We start from the raw sequence: 16,237 nt of genomic DNA, 5'->3' as shown, positions 1-16,237 counted from the left end.
CGAAGGAGGCGGAGCATCGAACATCATGCATATCATTTGGATTTCTGATCCTTCTTTAATGATCTTTGTCGTTTGATTAATGTCATTCAAAAAATTAGATTAATTCTTCGAAATATATAACTGTTATATAAGTTGTATTAATTTAAGCAAATCTTATTTCTTCATCACCAACATGAATTGCCTATTGGAGCGTGACTTGCCACTGCATATCGCTCCAAATATATAAAGAGCCCTGACAATCTCCGACGGCAATCAGTTCGCAGGTTCATCATGAAGACTTCGTTGCTGTGTCTTGCTCTCGTTGCAGTGGTCGCTGCCGACAAGATCCCAGACTTTGTCGTGCCGGGAAAATGTCCTGCAGTAGACGAGAGAATGCTGTACAGTCAACAGAAGCCTAACCATCAAAGGGCAAGTTAACTGCATACTAATAATGTAACCAATTTGAATACATAGATATATAAATACACATGCGGGAGTATCTGTACATAAACACACACACACTTATACATATGTATGTGTGCGTGTGTGTGTGTAATATATATTTTTATATATGTACGCACACGTAGAAATTTATCGCCATGTGTGTGTATGTATGTATTAAGTTTCATATTGAACTTAAACAGTTTCTATAGTGTATATTTGGAAATTTACAGTATGCTGGCACATGGTACGAAATTGCTCTCACAAATAACCCGTACCAACTGATCAAGCAGTGTGTCCGCAACGAATATACCTTTGGTAAGGCTTTTTCTTGGTTACAGACTTTTAAAAATTGCTATATAACCCATGTATGTAAATTCTGTTTTTATTGTGCATTAGTGAAATATATACATGATAATCTATTCACAGATGGAACCAAGTTCAACGTTAGATCCACTGGTACTGATGCTCATGGAAACGCAATTACACGTAAGGGACAGGTTCTGCCGAATCCTTTCGGAGAACCTCACCTCTCTGTAGACTACGAAGCATGTAAGTATTCACAAGGCCTTTTTGTATGTATTTGATGCGAAATTAGTATGTATAGGTGAATCAGTCAAGGAAATATATGATATGATTAACGGTACATCTTTCCTTTTTCCAGCCTGGATTGCTCCTTATGTGATTCTGGACACTGACTACGAAAACTTCTCGTGCATCTATAGCTGCTCTGGATACAACTTCGGCTATTATTCGGACTTCGCCTTCATCTTCTCCCGCTCACCAAGTCTCGCTGACAGATATTACAGGCGTTGTGAAGCCGCCTTCATGAACATCGGTGTTGACCCCTCTCGCTTCACGAAGACAACTCAGGGTGGATCCTGCTCCTACAACACCAACTATAGGTCTTGGTAGAAAATCAGTAACGTACATATAATGTATATGATCGACTGTGATGAAATAAAAATTTAAGTATTTGTATTTTTTCTGTACTCAAAAGTCAAATTCTCTAATAGTGATAAAAGGCATTTTCAGCCTTGTATGGATTTGGATGTGTAAATTATTTTGATGTTTGCCCGAGAAAAAAAAGATTCAATTGATAGAGATACATAACACAGAGATCTCCCCTAGTTCATATCCGGGAAAGAAATAACAATTTTGATCATGATAATACAAATGAGCCAAGTCTTACCCAGAATGGTGGTATACAAACAACTTGCTTGGGTGCTCATCACTTCAATCCCATGACCCTCAACAGCATATAAGTAATACATATGCATGTCTATGTATATGCATATATTTATATATGTATTTATGTATATACACTAATATGTGTATATATATGTTATGCATATACATATATTATGTATATATAAATTATGCATGTGTATATACATATCCTTACATATATACACATATATCTATATGTATGATCGGCGCTCATTAAAGATTTCCCTTCACCCACTTCCGCTTATCATTGTTGTGTGCGGCCATTCAAAAAAAAAAAAAAAAAAAAAAAAAAAAAAAAAAAAAAAAAATACTCCACTGGTTCCATTTTCACACTTTATTGTACCTTCTCCACTATAACAGAAAACATGTATTAAGGACTGGAAATCAACACAAGACCTACAGAGATGTGTATCATCATGTATGTGGGTTGATTAACGCCCCTCGTATGCATAAGTATGTATATACATATATACAAATATGTATATATAATACATATATACATATCTATATATAGAGGTAATGTAAATGTATATTTTATATATTTATATGTATATATACACATGTATTATATACATATATGCATGCATATCTATATTGAGAGACAATTTATGTATATACAATATATCTGTATATATAGGTGTACATATATACGTATACATACATATACATAGATATATGTGTGTGTATCTTTCTATCGATGCATATCATACTTGCATATACACCATGTATGCTTACTATATATATTTTGTGTGTAAATTATATGTATATCAATTTATGTATGTATCTATATTTCATATATATACATACATATACAGTATATATATTGTATATATATTCATATGAATATATGATATATATTTATATAGCATATATACACTATGTATATGTACGCACACACATCTATATGCATACATGTGTGTGTGTGTGTGTGCGTGTGTATATATATAAATATATTTATAAACATGTATTCTACTATCTATATATGTATATATATACACACACATATGTGTATATGTAATATACACTTATACATAGACATAAATATATGTATTTATTATGTATATATCTATCAAGCTGTCTACCTACCTATCTATCTATCAATCTATCTAAATATAAATATATAATGCATATATATATTCATACACACACACACACACATATATATATATAAATCTATCTGTCTTTATATAATATACATATATTATATATACACATTTTTGTATTATATATGAAAACAAATACACACACATACACCTAAATGCATGCATGAATTTACTAAGATATGTATTATATTTACGTGTGTGATTATACTTATATATGTATTTATATGTATACTTTCATAATAACATCATCAGTTTTCACATGTTTAAAAACCGTAGTAAATGTGTTACTCGGAATCTGTGGTTAAGAAGAGTACTTTTAGTATCTGGAAGGTTCATTGTCTGTTATCGTATTATTCACTAATACACAAATACATGTAGAAGTATAACTATATGCTTATTCTTACAAACACATATACATACATACGCACAAACATACATACATATATACAGCGAGTAGTCGCATTTTAATTTATATAGAAATGAATATAGTAAAGTTCCTTTCGTTTTGGGATACATTGAAACTGTAAGCCACAGTTATACTTTTATTATTATGTAGATATTTGGTGTATGTTTATGCCCTGTAAACACATTCGGCTGTATGAGGAACTACATTGAAAAGGGAGAAATCGACGCCGTTCCTGCGGAAGACGGAGGCGCATCTGTCAATCGCTGCACCGGAGTTCTGTGGAGTACGGGAGAACACGAAGCCGAACTCGGACTTGTACTTGTCTGTGTCAATGCAGGAATACACGCAGGAATAGCTGTCGTAGTCAGTCTCGATCACTTCATAGGGAGCGGCGAAAACTGTTGGTAGAAGAAGGGACAACACATAATTACAAAGAGTCATTGGTCAATACCGTATCTCTTGGTTCTACCATATGTAATTATGTATGTAAGAAAGAATCGTTTACACCTACCAGAAGGGAAATCAATGAGCATATGGGCAGTTGGGAAGTCCTTTGTGGGATAGATCTTGCCCTGCAGTCTGAGATACTCGTTGTTGGGACTGAATCCAGCTGTGGTCACCCTGAAGCCATTGTCAGAGTAGTCGTAGTTGGAGTGGATGCAGCGAGTGTATGGCTGGTAGGCGTTGTCGATGATCTTGACCTGATACCAACGACCAGCATACTGTTGGAGAACAAATGTTACTTAGATACTTGTAGACAATCGTGCAACACTTAATTTGTAAGTAAAGAAGCAAATGGAAAGCAATACACTATAAGAAAACTAACTCTACGAAGGTCGAAGTTGTCTTGATTTGCTACTTTGGCGCAATTTCCAGGAGCTACGAAGTCTGGAATGCCGTCGGCTGAGACAAGAGCCACGAGGGCAGCAGCTACAAGTATGTTCAACATGGTGGCTTGTCGGTCTGTCTCCTGTTGGCGAGTCCTTCTCTTTATATCTCATGACACACGTAAAGCAGCGAAGAAGGCGGAGCATCGAAGTTTACGAATATCATTTGAATTTATGATATTTTTTTACTAATCTTATCGTTGCAGTTTGAAATGCCATTCAAATGTTCTTGATTGATTCTTCTAAATATAACTGTCCTTTTAAGAGTTGTTTTAATTTTAGCAAATCTTATCTAAATGATCAACATGAATTGCCTATTGGAACGTGACTTGCCACTGCAGATCGCTCCACACATATAAAGAGCCCTGACAATCTCGGAAAGCAATCAGCTTGAAGGTTCATCATGAAGACGTCGTTGCTGTGTCTTGCTCTCGTTGCAGTGGTCGCTGCCGACAAGATCCCAGACTTTGTCGTGCCGGGAAAATGTCCTGCGGTAGACGAAAGAATGCTCTACAATCAACAGAAGCCTAACCATCAAAGGGCAAGTTAACGACATATAATAATAATGTAACCAATTTGAATACATCAATATATAAGTGCATACGCTCAGTATATATATATATATATATATATATATATATATATATATATATATATGTGTGTGTGTGTGTATATGTAAATACATATTTTTATATATATGTACACACGTACAAATATATAGACTCATGCATTTATATATTTAATTTAATATATACATTCATTTATATACATATATATGTATGTATTATGCGAAATGTGATTTTATATTGAACTTCAACAGTTATTATAGTCAATATTTTAAAATCTACAGTATGCTGGCACATGGTACGAAATTGCTCTCACAAACAACCCGTACCAACTAATCAAGCAGTGTGTCCGCAACGAATATACCTTTGGTAAGGCTTTTTCTTGATTACAGACTTTTAGACATTGCTCTATAACCCATGTATGTAAATTCTGTTTTCATTGTGCATTAGTGAAATGTATACATGATAATCTATCCACAGATGGAACCAAGTTCAACGTTAGATCCACTGGTGCTGATGCTCATGGAAACGCAATTACACGTCAGGGACAGGTTCTGCCGAATCCTTTCGGAGAACCTCACCTCTCCGTAGACTACGAAGCATGTAAGTATTCACAAGGCCTTTTTGTATGTAAGTAGATATGAAATTAATATATATATATAGGTAATTCATTCAAGGATATATATGATATGATTAACGGTACAACTTTCCTTTTTCCAGCCTGGATTGCTCCTTATGTGATTCTGGACACTGACTACGAAAACTTCTCGTGCATCTATAGCTGCTCGGGATACAATTTCGGCTATTATTCCGACTTCGCCTTCATCTTCTCCCGCTCACCAAGTCTCGCTGACAGATATTACAGGCGTTGTGAAGCCGCCTTCATGAACATCGGTGTTGACCCCTCTCGTTTCACGAAGACAACTCAGGGTGGATCCTGCTCCTACAACACTAACTATAGGTCTTGGTAGAAAATCAGTAACGTACATATAATGTATATGATTGCCTGCGGTGAAATAAAAATTGAACTATTTGTATTTTTTGTTTACTCAAAAGTGAAATTCTCTAATAGGGATGAAATGCATTGTCAGCTTTGTATGAATTTGGATGTGTAAATTATTTTGATGTTTGCCCGATGAAAAAAAGATTTAATTGATAGAGAGACATAACACAGAGATCTCCCCTAGTTCATATCCGGGAAAGAAATAACAATTTTGATCATGATGATACAAATAAGCCAAGTCTTACCCAGAATGGTGCTATACAAACAACTTGCTTGGGTGCTCATCACTTCAATCCCATGACCCTCAACAGCATAAAAGTAATACATATGCAAGTCTATGTATATGCATATATTTATATATGTATTTATGTATATACACTAATATGTGTATATATATGTTATGCATATACATATATTATGTATATATAAATTATGTATGTGTATATACATATCCTTACATATATACACATATATCTATATGTATGATCGGCGCTCATTAAAGATTTCCCTTCACCCACTTCCGCTTATCATTGTTGTGTGCGGCCATTCAAAAAAAAAAAAAAAAAAAAAAAAAAAAAAAAAAAAAAAAATACTCCACTGGTTCCATTTCCACACTTTATTGTACCTTCTCCACTATAACAGAAAACATGTATTAAGGACTGGAAATCAACACAAGACCTACAGAGATGTGTATCATCATGTATGTGGGTTGATTAACGCCCCTCGTATGCATAAGTATGTATATACATATATACAAATATGTATATATAATACATATATACATATCTATATATAGAGGTAATGTAAATGTATATTTGATATATTTATATGTATATATACACATGTATTATATACATATATATGCTTGCATATCTATATTGAGAGACAATTTATGTATATACAATATATCTGTATATATAGGTGTACATACATATACATAGATATATGTGTGTGTATCTATCTTTCTATCGATGCATATCATACTTGCATATACACCATGTATGCTTACTATATATATTTTGTGTGTAAATTATATGTATATTAATTAATGTATGTATCTATATTTCATATATATACATACATACACAGTATATATATTGTATATATATTCATATGAATATATGATATATATCTATATAGCATATATACACTATGTATATGTACGCCCACACATCTATATACATAAATGTGTGTGTGCGTGCGGGTGTATATATATAAATGTATAGATAAACATGTATTCTACTATCTATATATGTATATATATACATATGTGTATTTATGATATACACTTATATACAGACATAAATATATGTATATATTATGTATATATCTATCAAGCTGTCAACCTATCTATCTATCAATCTATCTAAATATAAATATATAATACATATATATACAAACATATATATATATCTATATATCTAAATCTATCTGTCTATATATGATATATATATATTATATATACACACATTTGTGTATTATATATGAAAAGAAATACACAAACATACACCTAAATGCATGTATGAATTTACTGAGGTATGAATTATATTTACTTATATATATATACTTATATATGTATTTAAATGTATACTTTCATAATAACATCTTCATCAGTTTCCACATGTTTAAAACCGTAGTAAATGTGTTACTCGGAACCTGTGGTTAAGAGGAGTACTTTTAGTATCTGGAAGGTTCATTGCCTGTTATCGTATTATTCACTAATGCACAGATACATGTAGAAGTATAACTATACATGAATATTCTTACACACACACACACACACACACATATATGTACACGCACACACATACATAAATAAATCCACACACACACACACAGCGAGTAGTCGCTTTTTAATGTATATTGAAATGAATATAGTAAAGTTCCTTTCTATTTGGGATACATTGATACTGTAAGTCACATTATATTTTTATTATTATGTAGATATTTGGTGTATGTTTATGCCCTGTAAACACATTCGGCTGTATGAGGAACTACATTGAAAAGGGAAAAGTCGACGCCGTTCCTGCGGAATGCGGAGGCGCATCTGTCAATCGCTGTACCGGAGTTCTGTGGAGTACGGGAGAATACGAAGCCGAACTCGGACTTGTACTTGTCTGTGTCAATGCAGGAATACACGCAGGAATAGCTGTCGTAGTCAGTCTCGATCACTTCATAGGGAGCCGCGAAAACTGTTGGTAAAAGAATGGACAACACATAATTACAAAAAGTCATTGGTCAATCTCGTATGTCTGGGTTCTACCATATGTAATTATGTATATAATAAAGAATCGTTTACACCTACCAGAAGGGAAATCAATGAGCATATGGGCAGTTGGGAAGTCCTTTGTGGGATAGATCTTGCCCTGTAGTCTGAGATACTCGTTGTTGGGACTGAATCCAGCTGTGGTCACCTTAAAGCCGTAGTCAGAGTCAGAGTAGTCGTAGTTGGAGTGGATGCAGCGAGTGTAAGGCTGGTAGGCGTTATCGATGATCTTGACCTGATACCAACGACCAGCATACTGTTGGGAAACAAATGTTAATTAGACACTTGGACACAATCGTGCAGCAATCAATTTGTAAGTGAAGAAGCAAATGGAAAGCAATACACTATAAGAAAACTTACTCTACGAAGGTCGAAGTTGTCTTGATTTGCCACTTTGGCGCAATTTCCAGGAGCTACGAAGTCTGGAATGCCGTCGGCTGAGACAAGAGCCACGAGGGCAGCAGCTACGAGTGTGTTCAACATGGTGGCTTGTCGTGTCTGTCTCCTGTTGGCGAGTCCTTCTCTTTATATCTCATGACACACGTAAAGCAGCGAAGAAGGCGGAGCATCGAAGTTTACGAATATCATTTGAATTTATGATTTTTTACTAATCTTATCTTTGCAATTTGATATGCCATTCAAATGTTCTTGATTGATTCTTCTAAATATAACTGTCCTTTTAGGAGTTGTTTTAATTTTAGCAAATCTTATCTAAAGGATCAACATGAATTGCCTATTGGAACGTGACTTGCCACTGCAGATCGCTCCACACATATAAAGAGCCCTGACAGTCTCCGCAAGCAATCAGCTTGTAGGTTCATCATGAAGACGTCGTTGCTGTGTCTTGCTCTCGTTGCAGTGGTCGCTGCCGACAAGATCCCAGACTTTGTCGTGCCGGGAAAATGTCCTGCGGTAGACGAGAGAATGCTGTACAGTCAACAGAAGCCTAATCATCAAAGGGCAAGTTAACTGCATATAATAATAATGTAACCAATTTGAATACCTCAATATATAAATGCACATGCAGAGCATATATGCATAAACACATATGCATGTGTGCGTGTATTTATAGGTATTTGTGTGTATATATTTCTATATGTGCGCACAAGCAGAAATTTATCGACACATGTATGTGTGTATGCGTGTGTTTAAGTATTAAGCGAAATGTGATTTCATATTGGACTTAAAGTTTCTATAGTCCATATTTTAAAATTTACAGTATGCTGGCACATGGTACGAAATTGCTCTCACAAACAACCCTTACCAACTGATCAAGCAGTGTGTCCGCAACGAATATACCTTTGGTAAGGCTTTTTCTTGGTTACATTCTTTTAGAAATTGCTCTATAACCCATGTATGTATATTCTGTTTTCATTGTGCACTAATGAAATGTATACATGATAATATATTCACAGATGGAACCAAGTTCAACGTTAGGTCCACTGGTACTGATGCTAATGGAAACGCAATTACACGTAAGGGACAGGTTCTGCCGAATCCTTTCGGAGAACCTCACCTCTCCGTAGACTACGAAGCATGTAAGTATTCACATGGCCATTTTATATGTAAGTAAATATAAAATTAACATATTTAGATATATCATTGAAGGATGTATATGATATGATTAACGGTAAAACCTTCTTTCCAGCCTGGATTGCTCCCTACGTGATTCTGGACACTGATTACGAGAACTTCTCGTGCATCTATAGCTGCTCGGGATACAACTTCGGCTATTATTCCGACTTCGCCTTCATCTTCTCCCGCTCACCAAGTCTCGCTGACAGATATTACAGGCGTTGTGAAGCCGCCTTCATGAACATCGGTGTTGACCCCTCTCGCTTCACAAAGACAGCTCAGGGTGGATCCTGCTCCTACAACACTAACTATAGGTCTTGGTAGAAAATCAGTTGTATACTGAATATGATTGCCTATGATGAAATAAAAATGAACTATTTGCATTCTTTCATTACTCAAAAGTCACATTCTCTAATAGTAATGAAATGCCTTGTCAGCCTTGTATGAATTTGGATGTGTAAATTATTTTGATGTTTACCCGAGAAAAAAAGAAAAATAATCAGTTGACAGAGATACATAACACACAGATCTCTCCCAGTAAACAACCGAAATGCCGACTGCTTATATATAATTTTAATCATGATAATACAAATAAGCCTAGTCTTACCTAGAATGGTGTTATAGAAGCTACTTGCTTGGGTGCTCACCACTTCAAGTCCCATGACCCTCTACAGCATATATGCAACATATATACATGTCTGTATATATGAGTATATTTATATATGCATTTGTATGTATATACACAAATATATGTATATAAATATATGTATATATATTAAGCATACACATATATTATGTATTTATATATTATGCATGTGTATATACATATAGACACGCATACATACATACATATTTATATACACACTCAAGGGGGGCCCATTAACGATTTCCCCTTACTTCCGCTTATCCTTGTTGTGTACGGCCATTCATAAGTATAAAAAACTGATTTCTGCTCGATACTCCACTGGTTCCATTTTCACACATTACTGCACCTTCCTCACTATAACAGAAAACATGTGTTAAGGACTGGAAATCAACACGACCTATAGAGATGCGTATCATTATGCATGTGGGATAGAGGAGATCTTTAATGAGCGCCCCTCGTATGGATAATTATGTATATATATACATATATGTATATATAATGCATATATACATACATATATATATTATATATATATAGGTAATGTATATGTATATAGGATATATCTATACGTATATATAAATATATATTATTTACATATATATACATATATATACATATATATAGTGTATCTATACATATATATCATACTTGCATATACAACAGGTATGCTTATTATATATATATATATATATTTTGTATATAAATTATTTGTATATTTGTATATATATACAATATATATAATATAAATCATTAAACAAATAAGATTAATTCTTCTAAATATAACTGTTATTTTAAGAGTTGTTATAATTTAAGCAAATCTTATTATCTTCATCACCAACATGAATACCCTATTGGAGCGTGACTTGCCACTGCAGATCGCTCCACACATATAAAGAGGCCTGACAATCTCCGACGGCACTTGAAGCACCGAAGTGGCTCAGGCACGTATGTTCTTAAGTTGTAGGTGCCCCAGTTACCCAGATTAAGGGTAGTGGTTGGGGCTCCTTTCAGAGTAATCAGTTCGCAGGTTTGTCATGAAGACTTCGTTGCTGTGTCCTGCTCTCGTTGCAGTGGTCGCTGCCGACAAGATCCCAGACTTTGTCGTGCCGGGAAAATGCCCTGCGGTAGACGAAAGAATGCTCTACGATTAACAGAAGCATATAATGATAATGTAATCCCAGACTTTGTCGTGCCAGGAAAATGCCCTGCGGTAGACGAAAGAATGCTCTACGATCAACAGAAGCATATAATGATAATGTAACCAATTTGAATACATAAACATATAAGTGCACATGCGTAGTATATGTACATAAACGTACACTTATATATATGTATGTGTGCATGTGTGTGAGTATATATGTGTGTGCGTAAATATATATTCTTATATATGTGTACGCACACGCAGAAATTTATCGACGTGTGTGTGTGTGCGTGTGTACGTATGTATTAAGCGAAATGAGATTTCTGTAGTCCATATTTAACATTTTACAGTAAGCTGGCACATTTGGTAACGTTTTTTCTTGGTTACAAACTTTTATAAATTGCTATATAACTCATGTATGTAAATTCTGATTTCATTGTGTACTAGTGAAATGTATACATAATATAGCCACAGATGGAACCAAGCTCAACGTTAGATCCACTGGTACTGATGCTCATGGAAACGCAATTACACGTAAGGGACAGGTTCTGCCGAATCCTTTCGGAGAACTTCACCTCTCCGTAGACTACGAGGCATGTAAGTATTCACAAGGCCATTTTGTATGTAAGTAGATATGAAAGTAATATATATAGGTAATCAATTCAGGGATATATATGATGTGATTAACGGTAAAACTTTCCTCTTTCCAAACTGGATTACTCCCTATGTGATTCTGGACACTGATTACGAGAACTTCTCGTGCATCTATAGCTGCTCGGGATACAACTTCGGCTATTATTCCGACTTCGCCTTCATCTTCTCCCGCTCACCAAGTCTCGCTGACAGATATTACAGGCTCCTACAACACTAACTATAGGTCTTGGTAGAAAACCAGTAACGTACATGTACTGTATATGATTGCCTATGATGAAATAAAATTGAACTATTCGTATTCTTTCTTTACTCAAAAGTCAAATTCTCCAATAGTTACGTAGGGCATTGTCAGTCCTGTGTGAATTTAGACGTGTAAGTAATTCGGATGCGTGCCCGAGGGAAAAAGGGAGATAGAGACAGATATATATTTGTATGTATAAGTATATATGTATGCATATATACAAATATATATTTAATATATCTATATGTATATATTAATATAATATGTATTATGTATACACAGATATATGTATATATACATATATATAAAGAGAGATGCTATATATATATCTATGTTTATATAAATATACATATATATACATATATTTATAGGTATATGTATCATATATTACATATATATCATATATATCATTATATATTATGTTTATGTGTATATCTGTATATATAAACACATTTATACATATCCATATATATACATATATATAGAGAGAGATACATACATACATACATATATATAAATATCTACATCTACGATATATATACATTTACACACACACACACACACACACACATACACAACTTACATACATACTTAATATATATGTATATATATATATAAAGATAGAGATAATATATGTATTTGTATATACATATAAATATATGTATATATGCATGCATGTATGCATATAGTGTGTATATATGTATATATATGATGAATAAATATTTCTATACATATATATATATATATATATATATATATATATAAATTTATTAATTGATGTCTGTTTATCAGTTATACACACACATACACACACAGATATTTATACATATATACATATATATAATAAATATTACATATATATAAACATTGTGTGTGTGTCTGTATGTCCCTATATATACACAGATGTGTATATATATATATATATATGAATATGTATATATGTATATATATATATATATATATAGATAGATATAGATATAGACACACAGTCACAGTCACAACCACACACACACACACACACACACACTACTGTCGTTTTTACTCTGTTGGGTACGCCTTATCTACATTTTGGGCCTCGTGTTATATATGTATGTAGATACAAATATAACACGTACGTATTATATATGTATATATACATATTCATATATATATATATATATAGGTATATATATTGTAGAAAAATCCACAATACAAAAAATAGATTTACTGAAAATGAGACTACAGTTTCGTAATTCACCTGGATTCCATCTTCAGGTCTGGAATTCAAATAAAAAAATGAAATCAGATATATATATATATATATATATATATATATATATATATATATATGTGTGTGTGTGTGTGTGTGTGTGTGTGTGTGTGTGTGTGTGTATGTGTGTGTGTGTGTGTGTGTGTATAAATGTATATATATATGTATATATATATATGTATACACACACACACACACACACATATAAATATATATATATATATATATATATATATATATATATGTACGTGTGTGTATTTTTGTAATATGTACATATATAACTTATTTACTCATGCATATATACACAAACAAACACACACACACACATATATTTGCGTTAGTTACAAATGCAAGTAAGGCAGCCGTTTTAGGGGGGGGGGGGGGGGCTCTCCAACAGTAATATTATAATTGAAGTCTTAGCCACTGTCTTATTTCGTTAAATCTAATAAAGGAATAAATCGGTTTGATTGTCCGAGGTCAGAAATGGCAGGTGGCAGTGACAGTAGTCCATCTGAGATCATAGACATTAGCGGACTAGATGGTGTACGAAATGCACAAGATGGAGACCCACTTTAGGGTCGTGTAAAGAATTATTTACAAAGTGAAGGTGAACTCATTAAGGATGAGTTTAATGGGATTCCCAGGAGAACCGAAAATTATCAGGTACGGCCTGATGGTGGTACCAGAATTGTATCAGAGTACAGCTTCAAGATTAGCTCATTCGATTCCTGTTACAGGTCATGGGGGTGTCTTAGTGACCTTAAAGAGATTGTAATTATTTTAATTCTTTCCAAACATGAAGAAATTAGTAAAGGAATATTGTTCGTCTTGCGACATATGTTTGCGTTGTAAGCCAGGTAAACTGAAGTTTCAGGGCATTTCGAGCATGTCCATATGGATATAGTGGGTCCGTATGCAGAATTTCGTTATATTCTTACATTAGTATATGCTTTGACAAAATACATTGTTGCTGATTTATTTACAAAGAGGGGACTCCCCGTCAAATAATTTCTGATGAGGGAGGGGAGTTCGTAAACGAACTATTTAAAACTAACAGGAAATTGGTTGACAAACGTACTACTACTCCATATTCAAGCTCAAATGGATAAGTGGAAAGAGTAAATAAGATTTTGCGTACAGTGGTCTAGGACAACTCGTCAATGTGGGCTCGAATGTTAGCTTACAATACTGCTTAGCATAGAGTGATAATAGACACACTTTTTCACACTAAAGCATCGGAACCCTCATTTTCCATATATCCTATTTTCATAGGACACAGCTCCTTGGTATAATGTGCAAGGTTATTTGCAAGAGACGAGAGTCATGGGCTTAAAGATTTTTAAAAGATGCAAAGAATGTATTGAAGAAGATATCCAGAGAAGGCCAAGGGATCGACCCCATGCCAAGCCTTCACACATCGTGGAAGGAGACCGAGTATATCTTAAAGCTACTCCTAAGGTGAGTTTGAATAAAAAAGTGCAGCCATTATATTTAGTACCATACAGGGTAACAGAAAAAATCAGTGATGTATTTAAAATCAAGAAAATTGCTGACGAGAAAGAACGCAAAGAACACGTAGGTAGGTCGCAAAAGGAAATGTCGTTAACAAGGGGCCAGGCCCATAATGTAGATAAGGTGTACCCAACAGAGTAAAAACGACAGTAGTTTGGAAACTTTGAAAGATTCAGAGAAATATGTAGAGCTGAGAAAAAAGGGAAAATATCGTGCATATACCTTACGTAATAAGAAGTAGAAAGATACAAGGAGTACAGATAAGATGATAACCAGGGGTTATATTTAAAATATATATACAGTAAATTGAAAAAAAAAAAAAAAAATCAAACTAGGTAAGTACCCGGAGGGCTATATGCAAGTTAACAGGGTTATTGTGAAACTGATGAGTATTAAGTCAGATTGTAGGGATGACCACGGCCAGAAGCGTTCTCTCGTGGAGGAACTTACTATTGCAGGATTGATAATGAGAAGGGTAATTACTCACCGTATAGATATGTTGCATACCCAAATCATGGAATCTGATAAATTTGCAAGAAAGGCTGTTGAAATAGCTGGGGTTATCACAAGCTTGTTAGATACTGTTATTATTCGGGAGGACGAAACAGCGAAGGCACTGTACAGAATGGATGAAGCTATTGGGATCATAGATGTAATGGTGACTGACCTAGGACGACGGCCGCATCTATTAGAAAAGACATTTTTATGTAGTTCTGTCCTGGAGAACTACTGGGAGTAGTGGAGTAGTAGAGGAAAACTAGAATTTAATTTTGGGAGGGCTACGGGAAGCAAATTTAGGCTGGATTTCGGCAAATTTTATTGCCTCTTATGCACTCTTATCCATATTAAATACTTTAACAAAAGAGGGGGTGTTCCCCATAAATCCTCCAAATAAAGAGAACTTACACACATATTATTTTTCCTCAAATTATAAACTACTGCCTGAAAGTTCTTTGGGGAATTTGATGGTATATCTGACCTTCCCTCTACCAGGCCACCAGATGGATACTTTCCTGGCTCATGTTTTCCCCAGACCCATCCTGAACTCCACGGTCTTCATCCATTCCTCTATTTATGCCGCTGTCCTTCTTGCCTTAGCAACCAAGGACCTGTTTGTGGAGAAGAGGGACCTTATCGACTACAAAGAGAATGAGTGTCTGTTCAGCCGATGCTGTCCTTCTTCGCATATCTGCGGCCTTTTTCAACGAGGTAGAAAACTACTGTAGAGATGAGGTACTATTGTCATCCGGTCAGGCTAAAAATGATTTATGTCACTTCCCCGAGAAGAAAATCTTGTTTTCAACTGTTTGAACTTGGACAGCTTATAAAATTGTGTGT

General features: G+C 34.3%; 5 protein-coding genes across 5 annotated transcripts in view; 3 read left to right on the top strand and 2 right to left on the bottom strand.

Moving 5' to 3' along the window:
- The first annotated feature begins 264 nt into the window (after nucleotides 1–264).
- On the top strand, nucleotides 265–1,397 carry LOC125031490 (crustacyanin-C1 subunit-like). The gene is made up of 4 exons (XM_047622300.1): nucleotides 265–408; nucleotides 654–738; nucleotides 850–972; nucleotides 1,085–1,397. Exons 1-4 carry the CDS (start codon nucleotides 271–273, stop codon nucleotides 1,333–1,335), a joined length of 597 nt encoding a protein of 198 aa, XP_047478256.1. The 5' UTR covers nucleotides 265–270; the 3' UTR covers nucleotides 1,336–1,397.
- Nucleotides 1,398–3,282: 1,885 nt separating this feature from the next.
- LOC125031488 (crustacyanin-A2 subunit-like) lies at nucleotides 3,283–4,114 on the bottom strand. Its single transcript, XM_047622299.1, has 3 exons — nucleotides 3,986–4,114; nucleotides 3,671–3,881; nucleotides 3,283–3,557 (listed from the first exon to the last, which is right to left on the bottom strand). Exons 1-3 carry the CDS (start codon nucleotides 4,106–4,108, stop codon nucleotides 3,325–3,327), a joined length of 567 nt encoding a protein of 188 aa, XP_047478255.1. The 5' UTR covers nucleotides 4,109–4,114; the 3' UTR covers nucleotides 3,283–3,324.
- A 335-nt stretch (nucleotides 4,115–4,449) lies between these two features.
- On the top strand, nucleotides 4,450–5,645 carry LOC125031484 (crustacyanin-C1 subunit-like). Its single transcript, XM_047622295.1, has 4 exons — nucleotides 4,450–4,587; nucleotides 4,897–4,981; nucleotides 5,093–5,215; nucleotides 5,333–5,645. The coding sequence occupies exons 1-4, from the start codon at nucleotides 4,450–4,452 to the stop codon at nucleotides 5,581–5,583; spliced, it is 597 nt and encodes a 198-aa protein (XP_047478251.1). The 3' UTR covers nucleotides 5,584–5,645.
- A 1,887-nt stretch (nucleotides 5,646–7,532) lies between these two features.
- Nucleotides 7,533–8,390, bottom strand: LOC125031486 (crustacyanin-A2 subunit-like). The gene is made up of 3 exons (XM_047622297.1): nucleotides 8,242–8,390; nucleotides 7,921–8,137; nucleotides 7,533–7,807 (listed from the first exon to the last, which is right to left on the bottom strand). Exons 1-3 carry the CDS (start codon nucleotides 8,362–8,364, stop codon nucleotides 7,575–7,577), a joined length of 573 nt encoding a protein of 190 aa, XP_047478253.1. The 5' UTR covers nucleotides 8,365–8,390; the 3' UTR covers nucleotides 7,533–7,574.
- Nucleotides 8,391–8,702: 312 nt separating this feature from the next.
- LOC125031483 (crustacyanin-C1 subunit-like) overlaps nucleotides 8,703–16,237 on the top strand; it is a 17,831-nt gene continuing 10,296 nt past the window's right edge. Inside the window, exons 1-4 of the mRNA XM_047622294.1 lie at nucleotides 8,703–8,841; nucleotides 9,101–9,185; nucleotides 9,297–9,419; nucleotides 9,530–9,788. Of these exons, the coding sequence (XP_047478250.1) occupies nucleotides 8,704–8,841; nucleotides 9,101–9,185; nucleotides 9,297–9,419; nucleotides 9,530–9,780 (597 nt within the window). The 5' untranslated portion in view covers nucleotide 8,703 and the 3' untranslated portion in view covers nucleotides 9,781–9,788. The remainder of the gene's footprint in view (nucleotides 8,842–9,100; nucleotides 9,186–9,296; nucleotides 9,420–9,529; nucleotides 9,789–16,237) is intronic.

Source organism: Penaeus chinensis, chromosome 13 (assembly GCF_019202785.1).
Source record: "Penaeus chinensis breed Huanghai No. 1 chromosome 13, ASM1920278v2, whole genome shotgun sequence".
Lineage (NCBI taxonomy): Eukaryota > Metazoa > Arthropoda > Malacostraca > Decapoda > Penaeidae > Penaeus > Penaeus chinensis.
This window is presented reverse-complemented; position numbering and strand designations above follow the sequence as displayed.

What these genes read in the sequence shown, in the direction of transcription:
- LOC125031490 (XM_047622300.1), top strand. Translation starts at nt 271, where the DNA reads ATGAAGACTTCGTTGCTGTGTCTTGCTCTCGTTGCAGTGGTCGCTGCC. An exon ending in CCGCAACGAATATACCTTTG is followed by an intron (nt 739 to 849) that starts GTAAGGCTTTTT and finishes ATCTATTCACAG; the next exon opens with ATGGAACCAAGTTCAACGTT. An exon ending in CTCTGTAGACTACGAAGCAT is followed by an intron (nt 973 to 1,084) that starts GTAAGTATTCAC and finishes TCCTTTTTCCAG; the next exon opens with CCTGGATTGCTCCTTATGTG.
- LOC125031488 (XM_047622299.1), bottom strand. Translation starts at nt 4,108, where the DNA reads ATGTTGAACATACTTGTAGCTGCTGCCCTCGTGGCTCTTGTCTCAGCC. An exon ending in ACAACTTCGACCTTCGTAGA is followed by an intron (nt 3,882 to 3,985) that starts GTTAGTTTTCTT and finishes GTTCTCCAACAG; the next exon opens with TATGCTGGTCGTTGGTATCA. An exon ending in GCTCATTGATTTCCCTTCTG is followed by an intron (nt 3,558 to 3,670) that starts GTAGGTGTAAAC and finishes TTCTACCAACAG; the next exon opens with TTTTCGCCGCTCCCTATGAA.
- LOC125031484 (XM_047622295.1), top strand. Translation starts at nt 4,450, where the DNA reads ATGAAGACGTCGTTGCTGTGTCTTGCTCTCGTTGCAGTGGTCGCTGCC. An exon ending in AGAAGCCTAACCATCAAAGG is followed by an intron (nt 4,588 to 4,896) that starts GCAAGTTAACGA and finishes TAAAATCTACAG; the next exon opens with TATGCTGGCACATGGTACGA. An exon ending in CTCCGTAGACTACGAAGCAT is followed by an intron (nt 5,216 to 5,332) that starts GTAAGTATTCAC and finishes TCCTTTTTCCAG; the next exon opens with CCTGGATTGCTCCTTATGTG.
- LOC125031486 (XM_047622297.1), bottom strand. Translation starts at nt 8,364, where the DNA reads ATGTTGAACACACTCGTAGCTGCTGCCCTCGTGGCTCTTGTCTCAGCC. An exon ending in ACAACTTCGACCTTCGTAGA is followed by an intron (nt 8,138 to 8,241) that starts GTAAGTTTTCTT and finishes GTTTCCCAACAG; the next exon opens with TATGCTGGTCGTTGGTATCA. An exon ending in GCTCATTGATTTCCCTTCTG is followed by an intron (nt 7,808 to 7,920) that starts GTAGGTGTAAAC and finishes TTTTACCAACAG; the next exon opens with TTTTCGCGGCTCCCTATGAA.